The 21,814-nt window shown below is 46.6% G+C and overlaps 1 protein-coding gene across 7 annotated transcripts in view; it reads right to left on the bottom strand.

The window, feature by feature from the left end:
• ICA1 (islet cell autoantigen 1) overlaps positions 1–21,814 on the bottom strand; it is a 170,125-nt gene that overhangs the window by 6,256 nt on the left and 142,055 nt on the right. For all 7 annotated transcript variants that reach the window (XM_005678969.3, XM_005678966.3, XM_018047373.1 and 4 more), the window contains one exon: positions 8,419–8,688. In XM_005678969.3, coding sequence (XP_005679026.1) covers positions 8,419–8,688 — 270 coding nt within the window. The remainder of the gene's footprint in view (positions 1–8,418; positions 8,689–21,814) is intronic.

Raw genomic sequence — 21,814 nt, 5'->3', positions numbered from 1 at the left:
ATGGGCATGTTCCTGAATGGTTATAAACAAACAGAACGTCTGTATATCAAGTCATATTTTTAGAGTTCCAGAAACACAAGTCATATTTTAAAGCCTATCATTTAAAGGATTGTAACGGCAGGCTCCTTTATAAAGACTGTGCCAAGTCGCTTCAGTTGTGTCTGACTCTTTGTGACCCGAAGGACTGTAGCTCGCCAGACGCCTCTGTCCATGGGGATTCTCCAGGCAAGAATACTGAAGTGGGTTGCCATTTCCTTCTCCAAAAGTCTTTGCGACCCCATGGACTATACAGTTCATGGAATTCTCCAGGTCTGAATACTGAAGTCGGTAGCCTATCCCTCCTCCAGGGGATCTTTCCAACCCAGGGATCGAACCCAGGTCTCCCACATTGCAGGTGGATTCTTTACCAGCTGAGCCACAAGGGAAGCCTTGTCTGTATAAAGACAGTGTCTTCTAATTGGATCCCTTTGTAACTGTAGAGTTCTGAATATTACTCACCTAAACACTCAGGAGAAAGAAATGGCAACCCACTCCAGTGTTCTTGCCTGGAGAATCCCAGGGATGGGGGAGCCTGGTGGGCTTCCGTCTATGGGGTCACACACAGTTGGACACGACTGAAGTGACTTAGCAGTGAACACTCAGGAACCGTAAGAGCGACATGGAAAATCTACAGACTTGGGGGTTTCTCTGCTGCCAAGGATACGGAGGAGGATGTGCATAAACACACTGCCCCTTTGGAGACGAAGATGATAGATGATGGGGAAAGTAGGCCTCAGAGTTTCCCAAAGACACAGGGTGTCACTGGTCTTTTGTCCCAAATGTGAAGCAGAAACAGCCAGTTTGCCAAATCACAATTTCTCTTCAGAACACCTATTAAGCATAAATCTAACAATCCAACCATTTGCACATGAGGGGAGGAAATATTATGGTTGTGACCCCAGCTATATATGTATATATCGTCATTGCTGTTTAGTTGCTAAGTCGTGTCTGACTCTTTTGCAACCCCGTGAACTGTTGCCTGCCAGGCTCTCTCTCCTTTGGATTTTCCCGGCCAGAGTCCTGCAGTGGGTTCCCATTTCCTTCGCCAGGGGATCTTTCCCAACCCAGGGACTGAACCCACGTCTCCTGCATTGGTAGGTGAATTCTTTACCACTGAGCCACCAGGGAAGCCCATATATAGATATGTTTTAAGCAAATACTGAGCTGAGCTGCAGTTTCACTCTCACTCATATTGCTTTGGGAATTCGCTAGGGGAGGGGTACCACTCGGGTAATTGTGGATGGAATGCCAAGCCAGACTTCAAATGTCTTGGCTTCTGTCAGGAAAAAATGCTATTTACAGAGAACGCAGTGTTGCTAATATGCCTATAATTGCCATCAACTGCTCTTCAGCTGGTGTTCGTTGGCTGAGGCGTTTTTAACAGGAAGGTGTGGCTGGAAGGATGTCTTCCCCATCTCAGAGAAACTGTGTCAGGAGACGGGGTGGTGCAGGGTGGGGGCAGATGAGACTGAGCGCTGACGAGCCTAGTTCTCGGTCCCTTTGATACGTCAACTGCACTACCCGTCTGCAGGAAACACATATAAAATTTTACTGGAGCAATCCTGCCCCCTTCACTGACATAAGGGAAAATATAAATTGGCCAGAAATAATACTGGCCAGCTAGAGCAGCAAGTGGGGCCAAAGAAACACCAGCCAGTGAAGCTCTTCGGCATGAGCACAATTGCGCTGGGAGAGCGAAAGGCCAGGCTGGGCAGAGCCCTGGGCGCTCTGGGGCAGGGCTGGCCATGAAGGGGAACGTGGGAAGGCCACGGCCACCATGGCCAGGCACCAGCCTGCCGTCCACACCTGCTCTGAGCCCCAGTTTCCATACTGGCAAAGGGTGGATAAAAATTCCTACCTCGTTAGGCTGTTGTATGGATAAAATGGGAGCTCGTGGGTGAAACCGGGCGTACAGAGGCTGAAGAGCAGGCGCTCAATAAATCCAGTGATTCTGGGTTCCTGCTATCACTCAGCACACAGGAGAACCAACCCCTGAGATTGTCTTCAGAACTTTCTCTCTTCAATTAGTGATGCAGTGCCAGTTGGATCTCTCCCTTCCTTCTTGTCTGCCATCCATCCATTCATCCATCAGCCCATCCACCCAGATGTCTTTATGGAACTTCGATTCCAGGCACTGAGCTATGTTTGGGAAATATGATAGCAACACAAACACGGGCCCTGCCCGTGACAACGTAAAGCAAGACAGAAAATTCAGCCCATTTTACAATGAGGTGAAATGAGAGGAATGATTAAGTACTGGGTATAAAGGGAATGGAGAGCAGAAATAGCCAATACTGACTGCTGAGGGAGGCCCTGGATGATATGCTGAACATGAGCACCTGACGGGTGAGAAGTTAGCCAAGCAGGACATCAAGAGTGTGAAGCGGGTGGAATGCTCCGGGGGGAGGAGGGGAGAGTCGGGTTCCCTGGAGTCCAGCTTAGACATGACACATGGTCCCCAGCAGAACGATGTCATTAAGTCATGCTCAGTAAAGGCACGCGGGAGGTATGGGCAGTGATGACACCGGGGTCAGGCCCTAAAGGACCTCGGAAGCCAAGCTGAGGAGTTTAGTGTAGCTTACGTTTATTTATGCCAAGCTGAGGCTTTCCAGGTGGCTCAGTGGTAAAGAATTCACCTGCCAATGCAGGAGACACAGGTTCATCTCTGGTTGGGGCAGATCCCCTGGAGGAGGAAATGGCAACCCACTCCGGTATTCTTGCTTGAGAAATCCCATGGACAGAGGAGCCTGGTGAGCCACAGGCCATCAGGAAGCAAAGAGTCTGACACGACTCAGCGACTGAACAGCAGCAGGAAGAGTCTAAACATTATGTGGATGGTGGATAAAACCACAGCTCGGCAAGGCATGAGACCCTTTGGGGACCCTTCATGTGTAAATTAGGGTGGAGGAGATGGTCACTGAGGTTCCTTCTATGGACTAATAGAGGCACTTAAATTCTGCAGGAATTTAGCCAAGACCTGGGGATGAGCCATAACAGGTTTAGAAAGTGCTGCTTCTTTGATGGAACAAATAAAAATGCCAGTGGCTCATACTCTCTGTTCAAATTATCTTTAAATGCAGCCCACAGCCTTTTCTTTCACGTTATTCCATTTGAGGCCCGGAAATATCAGTTACCCAGAGCCAGGCTAAGCCAGAGACAGCAAGAGGTGAGCTCTGGTCAAGGAAAGGCGAATCTGAGATAAGGCTAAGCTTGACATAACATTGGCTTTAAGTGGAAACCCACCCAGATGGCAACAGCTGGATTAGCTGAAAAAAAAAGAACATCCAGAAGGAACAAAGGGCTGTATGTTTGTGAGATTCTGGAACAAGACGCCTAACTGTGGTTGGCAGGATCCTGAAATAAAAGATGTCCTGGTGGATTTATTTTGAGCAGATGGTTATCGTTTCAGTATCAGCATCTGTTTCTAAATTAAATCTTGATGCTGGTGGGAATGGAGAAGAATGTCTAAGAAGGCCTGGCCGGGTCTCTGCCTCAGGCAGCACCTCTGGGTGGCCGCATCCTCCTCACTGGAAGAGACCTCAGGAAGGTGCAATTTCTCATTGCTGGGTGACACAGAAAACCCTGGCCCCTACCTATCATGCTGGCAACTTCAGAAACTCTTAGAAAGCCTCGCTAAAATTGACTCCTTCATGTATTTCAGCACAACTTGATTCTAAATGTAAGCTCCTTTGTTTTGCTCTTCTAGAGCTTGAAGTAGGTGGGGAAGGAAGATATAATTGTTCTCTTACGAAATCCACCGCTCCCCTTTTCTTTCTGCTTCCCCAAGGCGAGGGGAGGCCGAAGAGGAGAGGGAGGCAGAGGAGAGGGGAGAGGTAGGAAGGGGAGAAGACCGAGGAGGTGAAGGTGGATGAGGGAGGCGGCAGCGCAGAGGGGGCAGAGAGGGGAAAGACCTCGAGGTGTCTGCGCCTGCATCCAGACCGCTGCCCACCTCTGTCCTGCGGACCCTCAGACTCCGAGGATGCAGCTCCACCTGGTCCACCCACAGAGCCACAACGGTGGGGGCCAGACTGAGCAGGACAGTGCTAGAGTCAACGAGGGGCCACGGCGGGCACCGGCAAAGGCTGTGGAGATGATCTCAAATTCACATAATTTATTCTGGAACATCAGGCTTCTCCACTGGCTCAGTAGGTCAAGAATCTGCCTTCAATGCTGGAGACACAGGAGACAGGGGTTTGATCCCTGGATCAGGAAGATCCCCTGGAGAAGGGAATGGCAACCCACTCCAGTATTCTTGCCTGGAGAATTCCATGGACAGAAAAGCCTGGCAGAGTACAGTCCATGGGGTCACAAAAGAGTCGGACGTGACTGAACAACTGAAGAACAACAACGCAATTCGGGAACATCATCCAACTTTTGTGGTTGACACAACCCTTCCTTCCCACACCCACGTCTCTCCTCCGTGACTCTGTGGTTGCCTTGGTCCCTGTATGCACCCGGGATGCCTAGGACCAAGGTTACAGCCATTACAACTCCGGCTCCTCTAGAAGCACCCAAGGCAAGGCCTGAGGGAGCCCGTCGGGGAATCACGTTTGCCATCAGAGATGTGGTACTTGGTGGCAACAGCACAGACTTGCGAAAAGCATGAGTTCTGGAGTCTAGCAGCTCAGGCCCACAATCCGGCCTGCTTCCTGCTGCTGCTGCTGCTAAGTCGCTTCAGTCATGTCCAACTCTTAGCGACCCCATGGACTGCAGCCTACCAGGCTCCTCCGTCCATGGGATTTTCCAGGCAGGAGTACTGGAGTGGGGTGCCATTGCCTTCTCCGGCCTGCCTCCTACCAGAGGTCTAATCTTGGGCAAACTACTTACTCCCTGTTTTTCTGTTTCCCAGGCTGCAAGTTGGAGATGACATCAGTACTTGCCTGCCTGCCTGTCTGGGAAGGGTGTGGTGAGGGTGAAATAACACACCTAAAGCACCTGTGGCAGTGCTTGACCCACTGCACGTGCCATGTTGAGAGCTCGTTCTTGTTATTTGACCGTGATAAAGGAAATCAGTTTTAGACCTCAGTGTCTCTGAAGTAGGGGCTAACCCAGGGATAAGAAGACAACATCTGTGGAAAAGTACAAAGCTCCTTCAGATGACTTGAGTCTCTCCTGAGAATTATTTAGTGGTTTAGTAGCTAAGTCGAGTCCGACTCTTGCAACCCCGTGGACTGTAGCCTGCCAGGCTCCTCTGTTCCTTGGGATCTCTAGGCAAGAATGCTGGAGTGGGTTGCCATCTCCTTCTCCAGGGAATCTTCCTGACTCAGGAATCGAACCCAGGCCTCCTGCATTGCAGGCAGATTCTTTACCAACTGAGCTACGAGGGTTATTTAGTGGGTCTAATACCTAACAGTGGGGCTTCCCTGGTGGCTTAGTGGTAAAGAATCCTCCTGCCAATGCAGGAGATGTGGGTTTGATGTCTGGTTCAGGAAGATCCTCTGAAGAAGGAAATGGCAACTCACTCCAATAATTTTGCCTGGAGAATCCCATGGACAGAGGAACCTAGTGGGCTACAGTCCATAGGCTCGCAAAGAGTTGGACACAACTGAGCGACTTAAGTGCGTGTGCGTGCGTGCACACACATACACACACACATGCAAAGAAAACAGGATAATTCAGAGGTTACAAAATAACTCCTTTAACATTGATCCTGACAGAACCTCAGCGGAGGAAATGAAACTTTTGGCAGCCAGAATGGGTCTTGTAAATGGTAAACCAGATCTTGTCCATCCTTGGTCCAAGATGCTATGATGGTTCCTAAGTTCTTCCAACAGCTATGACCCAGCTCATCTCCTTTCCGAGCACTTCTCCTTCTCACCCCAACCCGAGTGCTCCTCCTACAAACCCTCAACTGTATCGGGCACATCCTCCCTTTGGACACAGGGGTTTCCCTGCCTAGATCCCCGCATGGCTAATTCTCTGGCCTCCTGCGAGTCTCTGCTCAGACCTCTTCTTCTCAGTAAGAGTCCCACTTAGTTCTCTCCCTGACCTACTTTGCCATTCCCCCGACAACAGCTCTGGCTCTGCTTTTCCTTTTCTCCATATCATTGGTAACTTTCCAACCTACAATGTGATCTGCTTTTTCATTATGTTTTGTTGCTGTTGCTCAGTCGCTCAGTCGGGTCCAACTCTTTGCAGCATTATGGACTGCAGCACGCTAGGCTTTCCTGTCCTTCACTGTCTCCAGGAGTTTGCTCAAACTCATGTCCATTGAGTCAATGATACCATCCAACCATCTCATCCTCTGTCATCCCCTTCTCCTTCTGCCCTCAATCTTTCCCAGCATCAGAGTCTTTTCTAATGAGGTGGCTCTTCACAACAGGTGACTGAAGTATTGGAGATTCAGCATCAGTCCTTCTAATGAATATTCAGAGTTGATTTCCTTCAGGATTGACTGGTTTGATCTCCTTGCTGTTCAAGGGACTTTTAAGAGTCTTCTCCAGCACCACAATTATCTCCTCTCCATTAGAATGTGAGTTCCCGGAAGGCAGAAGCCTTGCCTGTTTTGTTCTCAGGTGATTCCCCAGTGCCTGGCACCCAGAGGACTCAATACATATTTGCTGGACAAATAAGAATCTTGCTTCAGTGCTACTAGGGCGGCAACCTCCAGTGAAACTGTTTGCCTGAGACATAAATGGCTTCCCTTTAAAGTACCTCTTTCTCTTTCCGTAGTGCCAGCTTGCATCTCTCGTGCTGTGTGACCGACCAACTCCCTCCTCAGCCCCAAGTGTGGCCGTGGGCCTTTCTCCTGGCCGTGGGGCAAGGCTGAAATGCCAAGCCCATGGCTGCTGCCCCTGTCTCAGCTCTTGGGCAGAGTTCCGGGGACAGTGCTCTGGGCCTGAGCTGAGGTCTTGCTCCACCCGCTCAGGAAGAGGATGTGAAGCTCTGAGTTCTCACTGTCAGCCCGAGGTGCCCATGAGAGAGTGGCACTCAGCCCCTCCAGCTAAGGAGGCCACCACTGCTCCTGGCTGCAGCAGGCGCCCAGGTGTCTCCAAAGCTGGGGGCTCTGGGGCGGGGTCGGGGGGGGGCGTTCACCCTGCAGCACGGCGGGAGGGTCTCCAGCAGCCCTGAGCTTTGAGCTGTGGATCCCGCTCCGGCCCTGCCTCTCCCGACTCTCCCACGCCTTGTTAGCGCCTCCACCACAGGTGGGTGGGGGTGAAACCTGGTCTCTGGCAACCTTGTTCATCTGGGGTTCCGGCAAAAGAGGTGGTGAAACTTGGGTGAGACTCAGGGCAGAGAAGTAGTTTTGGATTGCAGTTATCCCTCTCATCTCTAACCTCATTACTGAGAATAAACGAGATGGCTACAAAATAGGGCTCAAAAAGGAAGATGAAAGGAAACACATATTTCATAAAAAAGAGGAAAGATTTTCTTTTGGTCTTGCCCACCAACTTTCGCCACGTCCATGATCTCATCTCCAAAGACCTGAGTGTTTTTCTTTTTTTTAATAGCCCATAATTACTTAATCATTCCAGTTCTGCTGTTTGTTCTCAGCTCTAACTGCCAGATAAACATGCTGTTTATTAAGGAGATAACCTAAATTCATGGAAAAATCAAAACAATTTGAGAACTTCTGAACAGTGATTCTTGTCTTATAATTAAAATATGGAAAAAGCAAAAAAGCGTTCAGATACTAAAATGGTTTCCTTCTCAAGGTCTGTTTGTTTAGAAACTCCAACTTAAAAATTTAACTTTCAACCTGAGTGTTAGTTTCTGCACTCGAAATCAATCTGCTCTGCACATCAATAATTCTGAACCAGGATGTGAGCTGCTGGTGAGCTTTGGGGTACCTTGATCAGTGTGAAAACTCTGTTTCTGTTGGGCCGTGTGTTTCAGGCAGAACAGGAATGGCTAAGCTGAGGGCGTACTCAAGAATGGGGTGGGCCATGGTGGCAGAGGGAAAAAGCACCCAGAAAGCCCCATGTCTATGGGAATGCTGTCTCACGAGTATATGGGAGAACTCAGCTAGGGTACTAGCCAGGCAGGAATGGCCACGTGAATAGGCCACGACTGTGAAGGCACTCTGATCTCTCAAGGGTGTCATGAAAAAGTCTAAAACCAAAGTAAGACAGGAAGACTGAGGACCACCCCTAGCCTTTGATTAATAGGCAGTGTTACCATGGAGAGAAAATTACGCAAAGAAGAGGATTTTAAACCCTAATATGTATCTTAAGGCTAGAATGTGATTCTGAAGCTTCAGCTAAAGTCAATGGACACAAAAGAAAAATACAAAAACAAAAAATAAGACACTGGATATAAGATAAAAATCAGAAAACACAAAAAAGAAGATAAAGAAAAATAGGTCTTTGGATTAAAAAACAAACAATATATCACCACCCCCACCACCCCCACCCCCATTACAATCCCTGTGGTCCATACCTTCTAGCGAGGCCTGTAAGTCTTTTATGTTTTGATCTAGAAGCTGTGAAGGAAGGAATCCTGAGCCTGCCTGGGGCCTGGGGTCCGGCTCTCCTGGGGCCGCAGTGGGCACTGGCTCCTTCAGCCGACCGTCTCCAAACACAGCAGCCCACTCTTTGCTGAACTCGCCCTCTTCCAGGGAGGAAGCGTTGAAGATTTCACTCAACAGCAGCAGGTCATCTTTGTCAGCACCTTCAGGTTCAGGGGTCCCTGCCATTGGGCCCAGGCAAGCTGATTGAAGTAACAGAGCACAAAACACATCACTCCCACAGGCTTGGGTTCTAGGGAACAGATGTAGTAGGGGCTGGGCTGAGACAGACCAGCTAGATTTTTTTAAAAGTTAATCAAAATATAAATTAACCCTATTACAAAACTTCAGAAATTTCCCACTGAAAGCAAGCACGATCCTATGGGGCCTTCCTGTTGACAGATACGCCCTCTCCCCCTATGGCCCCCAAGCCTCTTGCTTGTAAAAAAGTTTAAGCTTCCGAGGCCTTCCCAGAGCACCAAAGAGCAAATTTAACCAGAGAAGTAAAAAAACACAAAAATGAAACAGAAACAAAGAACAATGAAATGAGACCCTGGGTTGGCCGAAAAATTTGTTTGGGTTTTTCCATACCGTCTTACAGAAAAACCTGAACAACTTTTTGGTCAACCCAATCATAATAGCTTAGTTATAAAACAAAGTCAAGGACGTTTAGTTTCTCCTCAAGGGCTATATAGATAATATCCTGAGCCATATCCTTGAGTTGTTTTGCAGATACTAAAACTCCCACCCAGTGGAGGAAGTTAGCTACATACTGACCACCAGCACTTAGACAGGCTGGAACCAGATGATGACTGAGATTCCTGAAACATCACCCTGTTACCTCACCATCACCCAATCAGACAATTGTACATGAGCTGATCAGGCACCCTGCAACCCACACCTATTCCCTAAAAGGGATCATGGGGTTTGGGCCTTTTGAGCATGAACTGCTTATCCTCCTTGCTTGGCCCTCCAATAAATGCTGTAATCCAGTGTCAGTAAATTGGCTTCAGTGCAAGTGGAGCAAGCAGATCCTTGTTTAGTTCTCCTGCATTTCCTTTCCTTCAAAGCAAGTTCAATTTCTGAGCATCAGTAGAACTGCATTGAAATGGATGCATGGATATGCACTCAGTTGTGTCCAACTCTTTGTGACCCCCCTGGGCCCTAGGCTCCTCTGTCCATGGGATTTCCGAGGCAAGAACATTGGACTGGGTTGCCATTTCCTCCTCCAGGGGATCTTCCCGACCCAGGGATCGAACCCACATCTTCTGTGTCTCCTGCATTGCAAGTGGATTCTTTACCAGCTGACCCTCAGGGAAGCTCAAATAGTTTCCATAAAAACTCTATAGAGTTTTGGTGTCTCCTTAAAATAACAAACTTACTATCAATACATTTCTTGGATATGAAGCAAAGCCAGGCTTGAAGGCATGCTGGAGATCTTAGTTCTGGTTACTGTAGCTTCCTGAATCTTCCCACAGAAGCCTTGCATCCACAGCTGAAGCACTACATGGCAGCCTGCCCTGCCATCTGGCCTGAGGAGGGGAGCCTCATCACAGCCCAGACTGACCCAGCAGAGAGGATGATCAGAGGCGCCCTGCAACCCACACCTGTTCCCTAAAAGGGATCATGGGGTTTGGGCCTTTTGAGCATGAACTGCTTATCCTCCTCGCTTGGCCCTCCAATAAAAGCTGTACTTTCCTTTACCACATCCAGTGTCAGTAAACTGGCTTTAGCGTAAGTGGGGCAAGCAGCGGGGAGCAGAGGTTTCAGGAAGTCTCACAGTGACCAAGAAAGACGTCCTCTTCTCGTCTCCTTTGTGGCATTGCAACTGCATAAAGCAAAGGCAAGGTGGATCTGGTTTGCCTGAGGGCAGCGGTGAAAATGACAGGAAACTGGGCAAAGCAGTCAAGGATGAGTTTCAGAGGCCAAAGACGCAGCCCTGAAGGGTTGGCTGGACCAGAGGAGTGGACGCTGGACCACTCTTTCCTTGCTGTGTGACTCACTTGAGATCCTTACCCCATCTGGGCCTCTGTTTTTTTCATCTATAAAATTATAATGTTAATAATGTCCACTTTGGAATATCCTCAGGAAGATCAAAAGGAATATATCTTAAACCTCACTGCTGGTCCAGAGGAAAGACTTTAAAGAAGAGACTAATTCTTACCAGATGAACACCGACAAAATACTAAATGGTGAGCACAAGTATAGCGGAGGCGTTAATTATCATGAATCCTATAACCTTTTGTTGAGTTTTCTACATAGTTTAAAAACTAAGAACTGATAGGTTTATTAACTCTGGCTTTGTTGTGATATCTAATTGCCACTTGGAAACTATAAACATTTCTGTTGTAAGTTATGAAGAGAAGGAACAATCATGATTTATATTTTCTCTGAGCTAGATTTTAATGCTGATACTGACACGGTGAGATTAAGAGGTTTTCCTCAAATATATGAGATACTTTTTTAAAGTCTTCACTTGTGAATTAAATAAAGCTCTTATCTCCGTTGGTTTTATTGGATCTATTTGCAACCACACTTTATAGAAACATTGGGGAGATCTGGAGTGTGCCGAGCAGACTGTCTATACACGGCCGGCGGGGGAGGACATATACAGGCACTTTCATATCACTGTGGTTTAAAAATAGAGGCGAAGGATCACCATATTTGGACAACTGTCTAATTTCAGCATTCTTCTGTTTGTGTTATCACAGAGGTTTTGCACCAATATCTGGCCTGTGGGTGTGGTGGTGAGAAGATGAGGAAGATGGCATTTTATTACGCCGGCTTCCGAGACGGTTCTGTGGTGACGGGGGCACTCAGGAGCCACCCAGGCCTGCTCAAGGTGGGAAGGGCCGGGCAGGAGAGATGAGGCCCTCGCCACTGGAAGCGGAGGAAGGAGCCTTGGCTGTGACAGGGCGTGTCCGCCAACACTCATCTGAGCGTCCCTTCCCACTTCTCTCTTCGGTCTTTCTCAGCATCACCCTTTTTACACACATTCACTTCGCAGAGCTCAGTACTTCCTCCTTTCAGTTGGACCTAATTGCCCAAACCTTTTCTCATGGTTTCCTTTCTGGCCGGACTGAAACCAGATGATTGTTGAACCAAATCCCCTTTATTGGAACTAATTCAAGGCGATGTCTAGACCCCAGAGGAAGAGATGACTCTAAGGGAGCACTCCGAATTGTGTGTATTCCTCCCAAAGTCACTTTACAGCCTCCCTTGCTTTCATCTAGATATCAATCCAGGGAAGATCATGACCAGCATGAGCAACAACAAATAATAAACTTGGAGAGCCCTTTGAAAATAACTATAGCCTGTGACCTAAAGGGGAAGGAAATCCAATGAAGAGGGATATATATATATATATATATATATATATATATATATATACACACACATACACATAGTTGTTTTACTTTGCTATACAGCAGAAACTAACACAACATTGTAAAGCAACTATTCTCCAATAAAAATTAAAAAAAAAACAACCACCACAGACTAGAAAAGCTCTACCTTTGTGTTTACTGTTTCTGTTGTGTGAGATGGTATCTAGAATAGCCCTTTGTGGTTTTGCTAACTTAGCATCCCTTTCCTCACCCTCTTTACTTTCTCTCTGGGGAGACCCCTTCTCCTCCTCATCCTGGTGAGACACCACGTAAGATGCCTCACTACTTCATCCCAGGTGGACCCGTGACCTAGGCTCAGTAGAGTTCTTCATTGCTCAGGCCATGGTGACTGGCTCAGGGGTGGGCACAAGCCAGGGGCTTCCCTGAGTTTGGAATATGGAAGCTGGGAGGAAGACAGGCTCTCTTCTTTGGGATTCTAAGTTCTAGGGATGCAGAGTTGAGGCTCTCAGTGATGATGGAACCAAACAGGGATGGAAACTTCAGGAGTTAGAGAATCCTGACAACACTCTTTCTTAAAAACTTTTTATTTTGTACCGGGGTATAGCTGATTAACAATGTGATAGTTTCAGGAGATGGAGAAGGAAATGGCAACCCACTCCAGTGTTCTTGCCTGGAGAATCCCAGGACGGAGGAGCCTGGTGGGCTGCCGTCTATGGGGTCGCAGAGTCGGACACGACTGAAGCAACTTAGCAGCAACAGCAGCAGTTTCAGGCAAACAGTGAAGGGACTCAGCCGTACATATACATGTATCCATTCTCCCCCAAACTTCACTCCCAATCCAGACAGATCCAGCCTTTCTTGAAGTCAATCCACCCCTGTGTATCCTCAGCTACATGGACCAATATCCATACGTTCTTCTATTTTCTTTTCATATTAAAGCTAAACTGTTCAAAGAAGAATTTGTTACTTCCAACTAAATGATTCCTGACTAATAATCTATCCTATCCAAAGCAAATTTAGTGACTAAATGAAAAAAGGATGCATGGGGAGGATGTTGTCCAGAACTGGTTTTGAATAGAGGTCTTCAATTGAAAGGGGGCTTCCCTGGTGGCTCAGCTGATAAAGAACCCAGCTGCCAATGCTGGAGACATGAGAGACTAGGGTTCAGTCTCTGGGTCGGGAAGATCCCCTGGAAAAGGGCATGGCCTCCCACTCCAACATTCTTGCCTGGGAAATCCCATGGACAGAGGAGCCTGGAGGGTCCAAGGGGTCATAAAGAGCCAGACATGACTGAGTATGCACATACCTGCACATGCACACACAAGACCACCGAATGTGGCCTGTTACTTAGTATCCTGGTTATTTAGCAGTTACAGCAGGCTATACTGTGGCTATTCTCTCTTTTAAGAAGACTTCTTTGGAGAAGGCAATGGCACCCCACTCCAGTACTCTTGCCTGGAAAATCTCATGGACGGAGGAGCCTGGTGGGCTGCCGTCTATGGCGTTGTGAAGAGTCGGACACGACTGAGCACATTCACTTTCACTTTTCACTTTCATGCACTGGAGAAGGAAATGGCAGCCCACTCCAGTGTTCTTGCTTGGAGAACCCCAGGGATGGGGGAGCCTGGTGGGCTGCCATCTATGGGGTCACACAGAGTCGGACACGACTAAAGCAACTTAGCAGCAGCAGCAGCATACTGTGGCTACTTTCTCTTTTAAGAAAACTTGTTAGCTGAAAGCAATGAAACTGACACTGACTTGAACCAGAAAGCAGAGAAACCTCCCAATTATTGCCCTGATAATTAAGATGCTTGAAATGACTATACATCACTTGTAAGAAAAACATAATTACCAATAGAAAGTTCAGGTTTAGGTCTGTAACCGGACAAGTCAAGACTTGAAAAATAACCCTAGTCAGTCGGCTCTTAAGAATCATGCTATCATTTTCTCTGGAAATAATTCAACTCAACAGTGAGAAAATGAGAACATAGCTAGATACGATAAGAAGCCGGTGAGAGCTACAGCTGGAGTCAGACCTTCCACCCCTGCAGACAAGCAAGTACCAATCCTGGCTTTCTGAGCCCCATCCTGTCTTTGCCTCTTTTTAAAATGATTTTATTTATTTATTTTTGGCTTGGTCTTCTCTGCCGCGTGGGCTTTTCTCTAGCTGGGCCGAGCGGGAGCTAATCTCTAGTTGCAATGCACAGGCTTCTACTGTAGTAGCTTTTCTTGTTGTAGCCACAGACTCTAGGCACGTGGGCTCAGAACTTGTGCCTCCCAGGTTCTAGAGTGCAGGCTCAGCAGTTGTGGTGCATGGGCTAAGTTGCTCTGCGGCATGTGGGATCCTCCTGGACCAGGAATCGAACCTGTATCTGCTGTACTTGCAGGTGGATTCTTTACCACTGAGCCACAAAGGCTATCTGCCTTTGTCTTAAAGAATGAACAAAGGTGGTGGAGATCACAGGTGCCAAATCCACAGATATGCCTCCAAGCTTCCTTCATGCCCTTGCTAGTTCCTCAAGTCTCCATGTTTATTTTCCTACCAGTAACCCAATCACAGATACAACTACAAACATAAAGGCCAGCACACGTGACATACTCCAGCTCTCACTGCTTGGCCTCCAACTCTATGCCTCCTCACACACCCCTCTTCCTTTGCGACATTAGCCCCCACTGTGCTCTCCCCATTTGGGGAAGCCTGCTCCACCCCCAGCATTATTCAACTCTAGCATCTGTAATCATTCATCTTCCAAGGCTTCTCCCTGGCCTCAAGTCTGTGCACACTCCAACAGCGTCAGTCTTCACTTGATACTGCACTTACTGCAGTCTCCTCCAACACCTCCCTGGTGGCTCAGGTGGCAAAGAATCTGCCTGCAATGCCGAAGACCTGGGTTCAATCCCTGGATCAGGAAGACCCCCTGGAGAAGGAAATGGCAACCACTGCAGTATTCTTGCCTGGAGAACCCCATGGACAGAGGAGCCTGGCGGGCTATAGTCCATGGGACTGCAAAGAGTCGGACATGACTGAGAAGACTCACACTTCCACTTTCACTTTTTTATCCCACGCCTCCTGTCAAGTCACTGTTGAAATTTCTTCTTCCTTCTACAGCCACCTGTGCAACTTTGTTAGCACTCTTTCTGGCTCTATCCGTAATCAAGTTCCTGGCCCTGCTCTACACTGAAGTGGCCCTCTTGAAGGTTAGCAGTGAGACCCTCACGGCAGGTTCCAAGCCCCTATTCTGAGGCTGCTTGGGTCTCTCCAGCACTCTACACTACTGCCCACTCTGGAAATGCCGTCGTCTCCTGGGGTCCCCAGGAAGTGGCTCTCTTGGATGCCCTCCTGTCTTCCTCACTATACTTTCCCAGCCGCCTCATCCTACTCTGGTTGCCCTCGAGACTTCCTCCTAAGCCATCACCTCTCTCTTCCCTACATTCTCTGCAGAGAAGATCTTATGTGTTCTCTTGGTTCTAGTGTCGCCTGGGAACAGTCTCAAACCCCTGTTTCCAATTCCAAATGCTTTCCTGAAACTCTGATGACCAATTCCAGCCTGGGAGCCCTTAGGGGTTGGCCCACTGCTGAGCCTGCTGGCGTTCCATAAAAGACACTTTCCCTTTGTATGTGTATGTGTGTGTGTGTGCACGCTCAGTTGCTGCAGTCGTGTCTGACTCTTTGAGACCCTGTGGACCATAGCCCGCCAGGCTCCTCTGTCCGTGGGATTCTCCAGGCAAGAATACTGGAGTGTATGCCCTCCTCCAGGGGATCTTCCTGACCCAGGGATCGAACCTGGGTCTCTTGTGTCTCCTGCATTAACAGGCAGGTTCTTTACCACTAGTGCCACCTGGGAAGTCCCTCTGGCTGTATACTTTTGCTTAATTCAGCTGTGAGGTTATTACTCCCTTCCTCAAATAACATCCATGGCCCCCTCTGATTGCTGAGTGAAGTGATGCTCCTTATTGTGGGCTCAGGACCTCTGCAGTCAGGCTCTAAGGTAGCCCTTTCCACAGCTCACCAACATTGCCTTCAGGGAAGTCTGTGGTTCAACAACCCTCTCCTGTGTGCCATTCTTCACACACACTTCCCCATCTTCCCACTGAGGAACCTGCTGTTTTCCCAGTGAAATGCCCAAAGGGATGCGTCATACTCAGCTGAAAGGATCTTATAAATCATCTCCTCAAACTCATTTTATAGATGAGGAAAGAGAGACCCAGGCTAGATGACCTCAAGGTCATATAATTTATTAGTTATGGATTATCTGGCTGGGGACCCCTGGCTCACAGGTCAAGATGTTTTCTCAGTGCTGCACACCTCAGAGCCTATTAAGGATCCCCATATATAAGCAAATATTTAAATGTTCGTAAAGTCTGTAGGGTTCCTAAGGTCATGTAGCTCCACTGGCTGCTAGGCAAAATTCTTGGCTGCAGGCATCATGACAGAACGGCCGAGATGACAGACCCTCTCATCATATTCGCCTTGCTCTGCCCGAGGCTTCGAAAATCAAACCCTATGTCTCTGCGAAAACATTCCTTAGGAACACTGATTCTGACCCCGTGAGTTTTCAATGAGTGAAAACTGACATTCAGAGGAAGTGCTAGTGTTCAGACTGTGGGTGACAGAAAACTAAGGTGGGAAAAGGGTGACTGCCCACTCAGGTGACATTTCTGAAATCATACCGAGTTTCATGACCTCAGCAGAAATTAGGAGCACAGAAGATGGAAACGTGAGTGCACAGACCCAAAATGAGAGCACAGGAAAGCAAGCAGATAAATGTCACGGCAGTTCCCTTCATCTGCGTGTGAAACAGGAAGGCGCTCGGGTCTGCTCCCGGCTCCCCGCTCTCAAAGCTATGACTAATTGTAAAAGCCTCACGCTTGAAACACACATGAAAAACCCCAAACACCAACACTATCCTCACATCACCCAGAAGACAGCACGGGACAAAGATGGGTAGGAAACCACCTTAGAAAACTAACAAGAAAAATAGTCTTCATTATAAAAGGCTCTGGGAAGAAACTGTACTTGCTTAGAATTCAAGAATACTTCTAAAATCTCCCTTCTGGTGAAAAAAGACATGGATAATAATAACAGATGTAGGAAAATCCACTGCACCCACTCTCTGGGACATGCACACCCACAAACACATACACACCAAACAAAAAAATCCCTCCTCCACAAGTGAAAAAAAAACCCAACAATGCTAGACACTGAGTAAGTCAGTGAGTGAAGTTGCTCAGTCGTGTCCGACTCTTTGCGACCCCGTGGACTGTAACCTACCAGGCTCCTCCGTCCATGGGATTTTCCAGGCAAGAATACTGTAGTGGGTTGCCATTTCCTTCTCCAGGGGATCTTCCCGACCCAGGGATTGAACCTGGGTCTCCCACCTTGCAGGGAAAATGCTTTAACCTCTGAGCCACCAGGGAAGCAGACCCTGAGTAGACACTCAGAAATACTTTTTCATGATCCCCAAGCCCGGTCCTCCATTGTAAAATTAGAATTTAACAAGCAAGCAATCTTACTAGAAAACTTGATGCCTGGAGCATGGGTAAATCTACACAGAACACTCCAGACTATAAGGTGATCAAGTAAGAATAGTACTTGGTTTTAAAAGTGCACCATTAGCTCATGAAAGGAAGCAACCCAGCAGCTCTCCCTAGGACACTGAGGAAGACAGGAAGAAGGGAAAGTTTATGAGAAAAGACATAGCTGTGAGGAAGCAGTCAGATCCCTAGACAGCTACACATACATGGGTAAGTATAGGAGGGGCTTCCCAGGAAGCTCAGCTGGTAAACAATTTGCCTGCCAATGCCGGAGACACAAGAGACTCAGGTTCGATTCCTGGGTCAGGGAGACCCCCTGAAGGAGGAGATGGCAACCCACTCTAGTAGTCTTGCTGGAACATCAGAGAAGCCTCGTGGGCTACAGCACATGGGGTCACAAAAGAGTCGGACACGACTGGTGCGCGCACACACACACGCACAGAGGAGACCCTTCTGAATGACTGGGAAAGACCTGGGGCAGGGACAGACACATGTGTTACTGATTCAGACTACAGCTCCTCATCCAGACCTGTGGGAGCTACTGAGTGGGGGGTCTCAGTCTTTCTGAAGTTTGGCCAGAATTCAGAATCGCAAGTCTGTATAGAAACCAAGGAAGCAGCTGACGACAAACATTTTAACTATAATATCAACAGTTTAAAAATTCTAAAATTCGTTCAGCCAGTCCCATCTGAGAGAGGGATCTTTTGGATGAAACCAAGTTAGGAGACTTAGGTGAGCTGAGTGGATGGAACTCTCTTCTGCTTTATGCCATCACTTTCTGTTCAGTATCTGAGAGTTATTTTTCTTGGCCCAACTTTGAGGAACACAAGATTTCTACCTGTTATAACCCATGACTTGAGGCTAAGGATCGTCACATGTGGTCACAAGGTGATTTTAGAGCCACTTCCCAGTATTTCAAACTGTAACTCAGTTTCTTCTTCACTTGAAACCTTTGTATAAACTGACCAAATACTGGTTTTCCATTACATTATCTATTTGCTGATGTTCAGTCATTAACTCGTGTCTGACTCTTTGTGACCCCACGAACTGCAGCATGCCAGGTTTTCCTGTCCTTCACTATCTCCTGGAGTTTGTTCAGACTTATGTCCTTTGGGTCAGTGATTCCATCCAACCACCTCATCCTCTGTCGTCCCCTTCTCCTCCTGCCCTCAATCTTTCCCAGCATCAGGGTCTTTTCCAGTGAGTCAGCTCTTCCCATCAGGTGGCCAAAGTATTGGAGCTTCAGCCTCAGCATCAATCCTTAGAGTGAATACACAGAGTTGATTTCCTTCAGGATTGACTAGTTTGATCTCCTTGCAGTCCAAGGGACTCTCAAGAGTCTTCTCCAGTACCACAATTTGAAACTATCAATTCTTTGGTGCTCAGCCTTCTTTATGGTCCAACTCTCACATCCATACATGACCACTGAAAGAACCACAGCTTTGACTAATGGACCTTTGTCGGCAAATTGTTATCTCTGCTTTTTAACATGCTGTCTAGATTTCTCATAGCTTTTCTTTCAAGGAGCAAGCATCTTCTAATTTCATTATCTATTTAGTAGGAGAAACACATTTCACTATGACACTGAGTCGGAGTGATTTTCTGAGCCATGGTTCCTGGAGAATTGTGTCCTTGCTGTTGTCAGAAGCGGTCTGCTCTCTGACAACACTGCACCAGGACTGACTTGTTGAACAGAATCACCACTGAGAGTGAACGGGCCCCCCACGCAGCAGGGTGCTAGAGCTTACAGCCCCACCGCCAGTCCTATAAAGTCAGCCTTCCCTGGATTAAGCGCTTTTTAACTCTTGATTGTTTAGTGTCTTATATACTACAACCAGCATTTTAAATCAGGATTTGGTCCTTTTGGCTGTTTTCCGAAGGGCACATATTTGGAAGTCAACTAATTAAGAGCATTCTCTTCTTTCATCACCTCAAGTTCTTTGTACACTGAGGGAATATTTTTATACTTGTGGCTGTGTTAATTTTTAAGCTGATGCTACCCCAGGGGCTACAGATGTAGAAGAAGCAGATAGAGGGAAAGAATGGCTCGTGACTCAAGGAGGGAGAAAGGAGAAATTACGTCAAACTGTATTTAACCAAGAAAATTTGTAAATACATTTTTCTGCCTGAGAATGAGTACACAGTTTGAGGAAGAGCACGTTCATCTCTTTATCTTCAGAATTAAATTGAGTGCGCAAAAAAAAAAAAAAAAAAAAAAGCCTATGAGCTGGAATTTGATGAAACAAAGATGTACCTATAAACCAATGAGGTGTGGAAGTTGTTTTAAATAAGGAGAAAGATGGCAATCTTATTCCAATGAGTCTTGGCCCATGGGATGGAAGAAGGTCATGACTGTATCTTGGAAAGGAGCATTTCTGACTAAATTCTGAGAAGAAATGCATGGCTACTGGGTTAGCCATGTACTACTATGACCAAGTTAAAAAAAAAAATCAAAATCCAAAAGCAAGAATTTTTTTTGGTAAGAAGTGGGGAAACATGAGACTGTGGGCTCAAATGTGCTTGTGTTTGTGGAAAGAAACATTGGAGGGATGCAAGAGGGGAGGGAGTGTTGGAACAGATAGGAGGGTGGGCAGCAGTTATGTCGCTGAGAGGTTTGTTTTTTTCCTGTATACATTTTTATTATGGTTTTGTTTTTTGCACTAATATGAACACACCACCTACTCAAAAATTATGCTTATTAAAATAATGAAATTAAGAAGGAGATAATAAAAACAAAGGACAAGCTATATAAACAAGACGTTGGGAATAAGAGAAATCATATTCCTATCAAAATAAGTTGAAGCTTATGTATGAATAATTCGTTAACTGTTCAGACTTGCTAAAACTAGGTAGTAGGTACCTATTATTGTTACATTATTATCTTTATCTCAGTTTGTAAGACTGAACTATTTCCTCCTCCAAAAATTAATTTGTTTGAAAACACTTTTTATTTCATCAAAATTCTATCCTTAAGCCAAGGGAGAAATGATTTTATGAAAACATAGGCCATATAATGGCAATCTGCATTATTACTTGCTTTTTTACTTTCATAATCTTATGTGATTTCAGCATTCACAAGTAAGTAGACATTCTGATAAGATACACATGGACCTTCATGAAATATTGCATGGTGGAGGGAAAAATTAATAAGGAAAGCAGGTTTCTGCCCTGAAGTTTATATTCCTTAGCCCTGGAACCTTTTTTTTTTTTTTTTTTTAAGCCCTGGAAACTTAATGCTAGAGTTGTGTTGCCTTTCCAATTTTGAAAAAAGAAACTTTAACCAATGTCCTCTGTTTCCCAGACTCTCTCCTCTCACACTCTGGGAACTAAATCCAAATCAAGCAAAGACTGGGGAGAGAAAATCCTCGGCCCTAGGTAACTGGGGCTAACAGGATATCTTGGCCCACTTCTAGTCCTGAAAGAAACCTGTGAGTCCAGGGCAGACTGTATGCCAACCACCTGGGGCAAGAGATACTCTAGAATTCGGATTACAATCTCAGGGATATTTTGGACCCATGTAAATCACTAGGAGGAGACTCTTGGTAGGATAAAAAGCAAATGTTATGAGCAAGCTGAAAACACTCAATTTCTTGGGATCACTTAAAACTAGGCATTTCTCACCCAGACCCACAGTTCTGGAATCTCCTGTGAGGGGCTACTCAGTAAATGACTTTTAGGTCTGGTGAACTGGGATGTAGGACCTAGCCAGCAAACTTCCCTTTGCATTTAACTAAGGTTCAGTGAAGATAAGCACTGTTCATCAGCTTGGCAATATTTCTTTTTATTTTTTTATAATTAGATTTTTTTCTTTTTGAAAATTACATAAACTCATAATTTATAATCTATTTATTTATTTGTTTATTTTTGGCCATGCCATGTGCTGCATGTGAGGTCTTAGTTCCCAACCAGGGATTGAACCCATGCCCCCTACAGCGGAGGCTCAGAGTCTTAACCACTGACTGTCGGGAAGTCCCAGCAGGGCAACATTTCTAGCCCTACATCTCAACTGCTTACCATTTAGACAGTGTCCCTGTGTCAGAGATCATGAAAGACCCTTTGCATACTTGATCTTCGAACCTGAGAGTAACCCAGCAAGACTGTTGCTACTGGTTCCAGTTTACAAACGAGAATAACTGAGGCTAAAAGAGTTTAAGGATGAAGCAAGTTACTTAAGGCCATAGAGATTATTTATAAGAGAACCACATTCAAAAGTCAGGTCTGTCTGATTCTGAAAGCCATGTTTTTTCTACTCCCGCTTACAATCTCTGACCTAGCACCTTTTAGCTTTACTGGTTTGAGCATTATAATGATGATGACAGATCTGCACGTAGTCTTTGTGCATGAGGATATTTAAAGTCACTTGGGCTTCCCTCGTGGCTCAGATGGTAAGGAATCTCCCTCCAATGCAGGAGACCTGGGTTTGACCCCTGGGTTGGGAAGATCCCCT

Source organism: Capra hircus, chromosome 4 (genome assembly GCF_001704415.2).
Source record: "Capra hircus breed San Clemente chromosome 4, ASM170441v1, whole genome shotgun sequence".
Classification (NCBI taxonomy): Eukaryota; Metazoa; Chordata; class Mammalia; order Artiodactyla; family Bovidae; genus Capra; species Capra hircus.
This window is presented reverse-complemented; position numbering and strand designations above follow the sequence as displayed.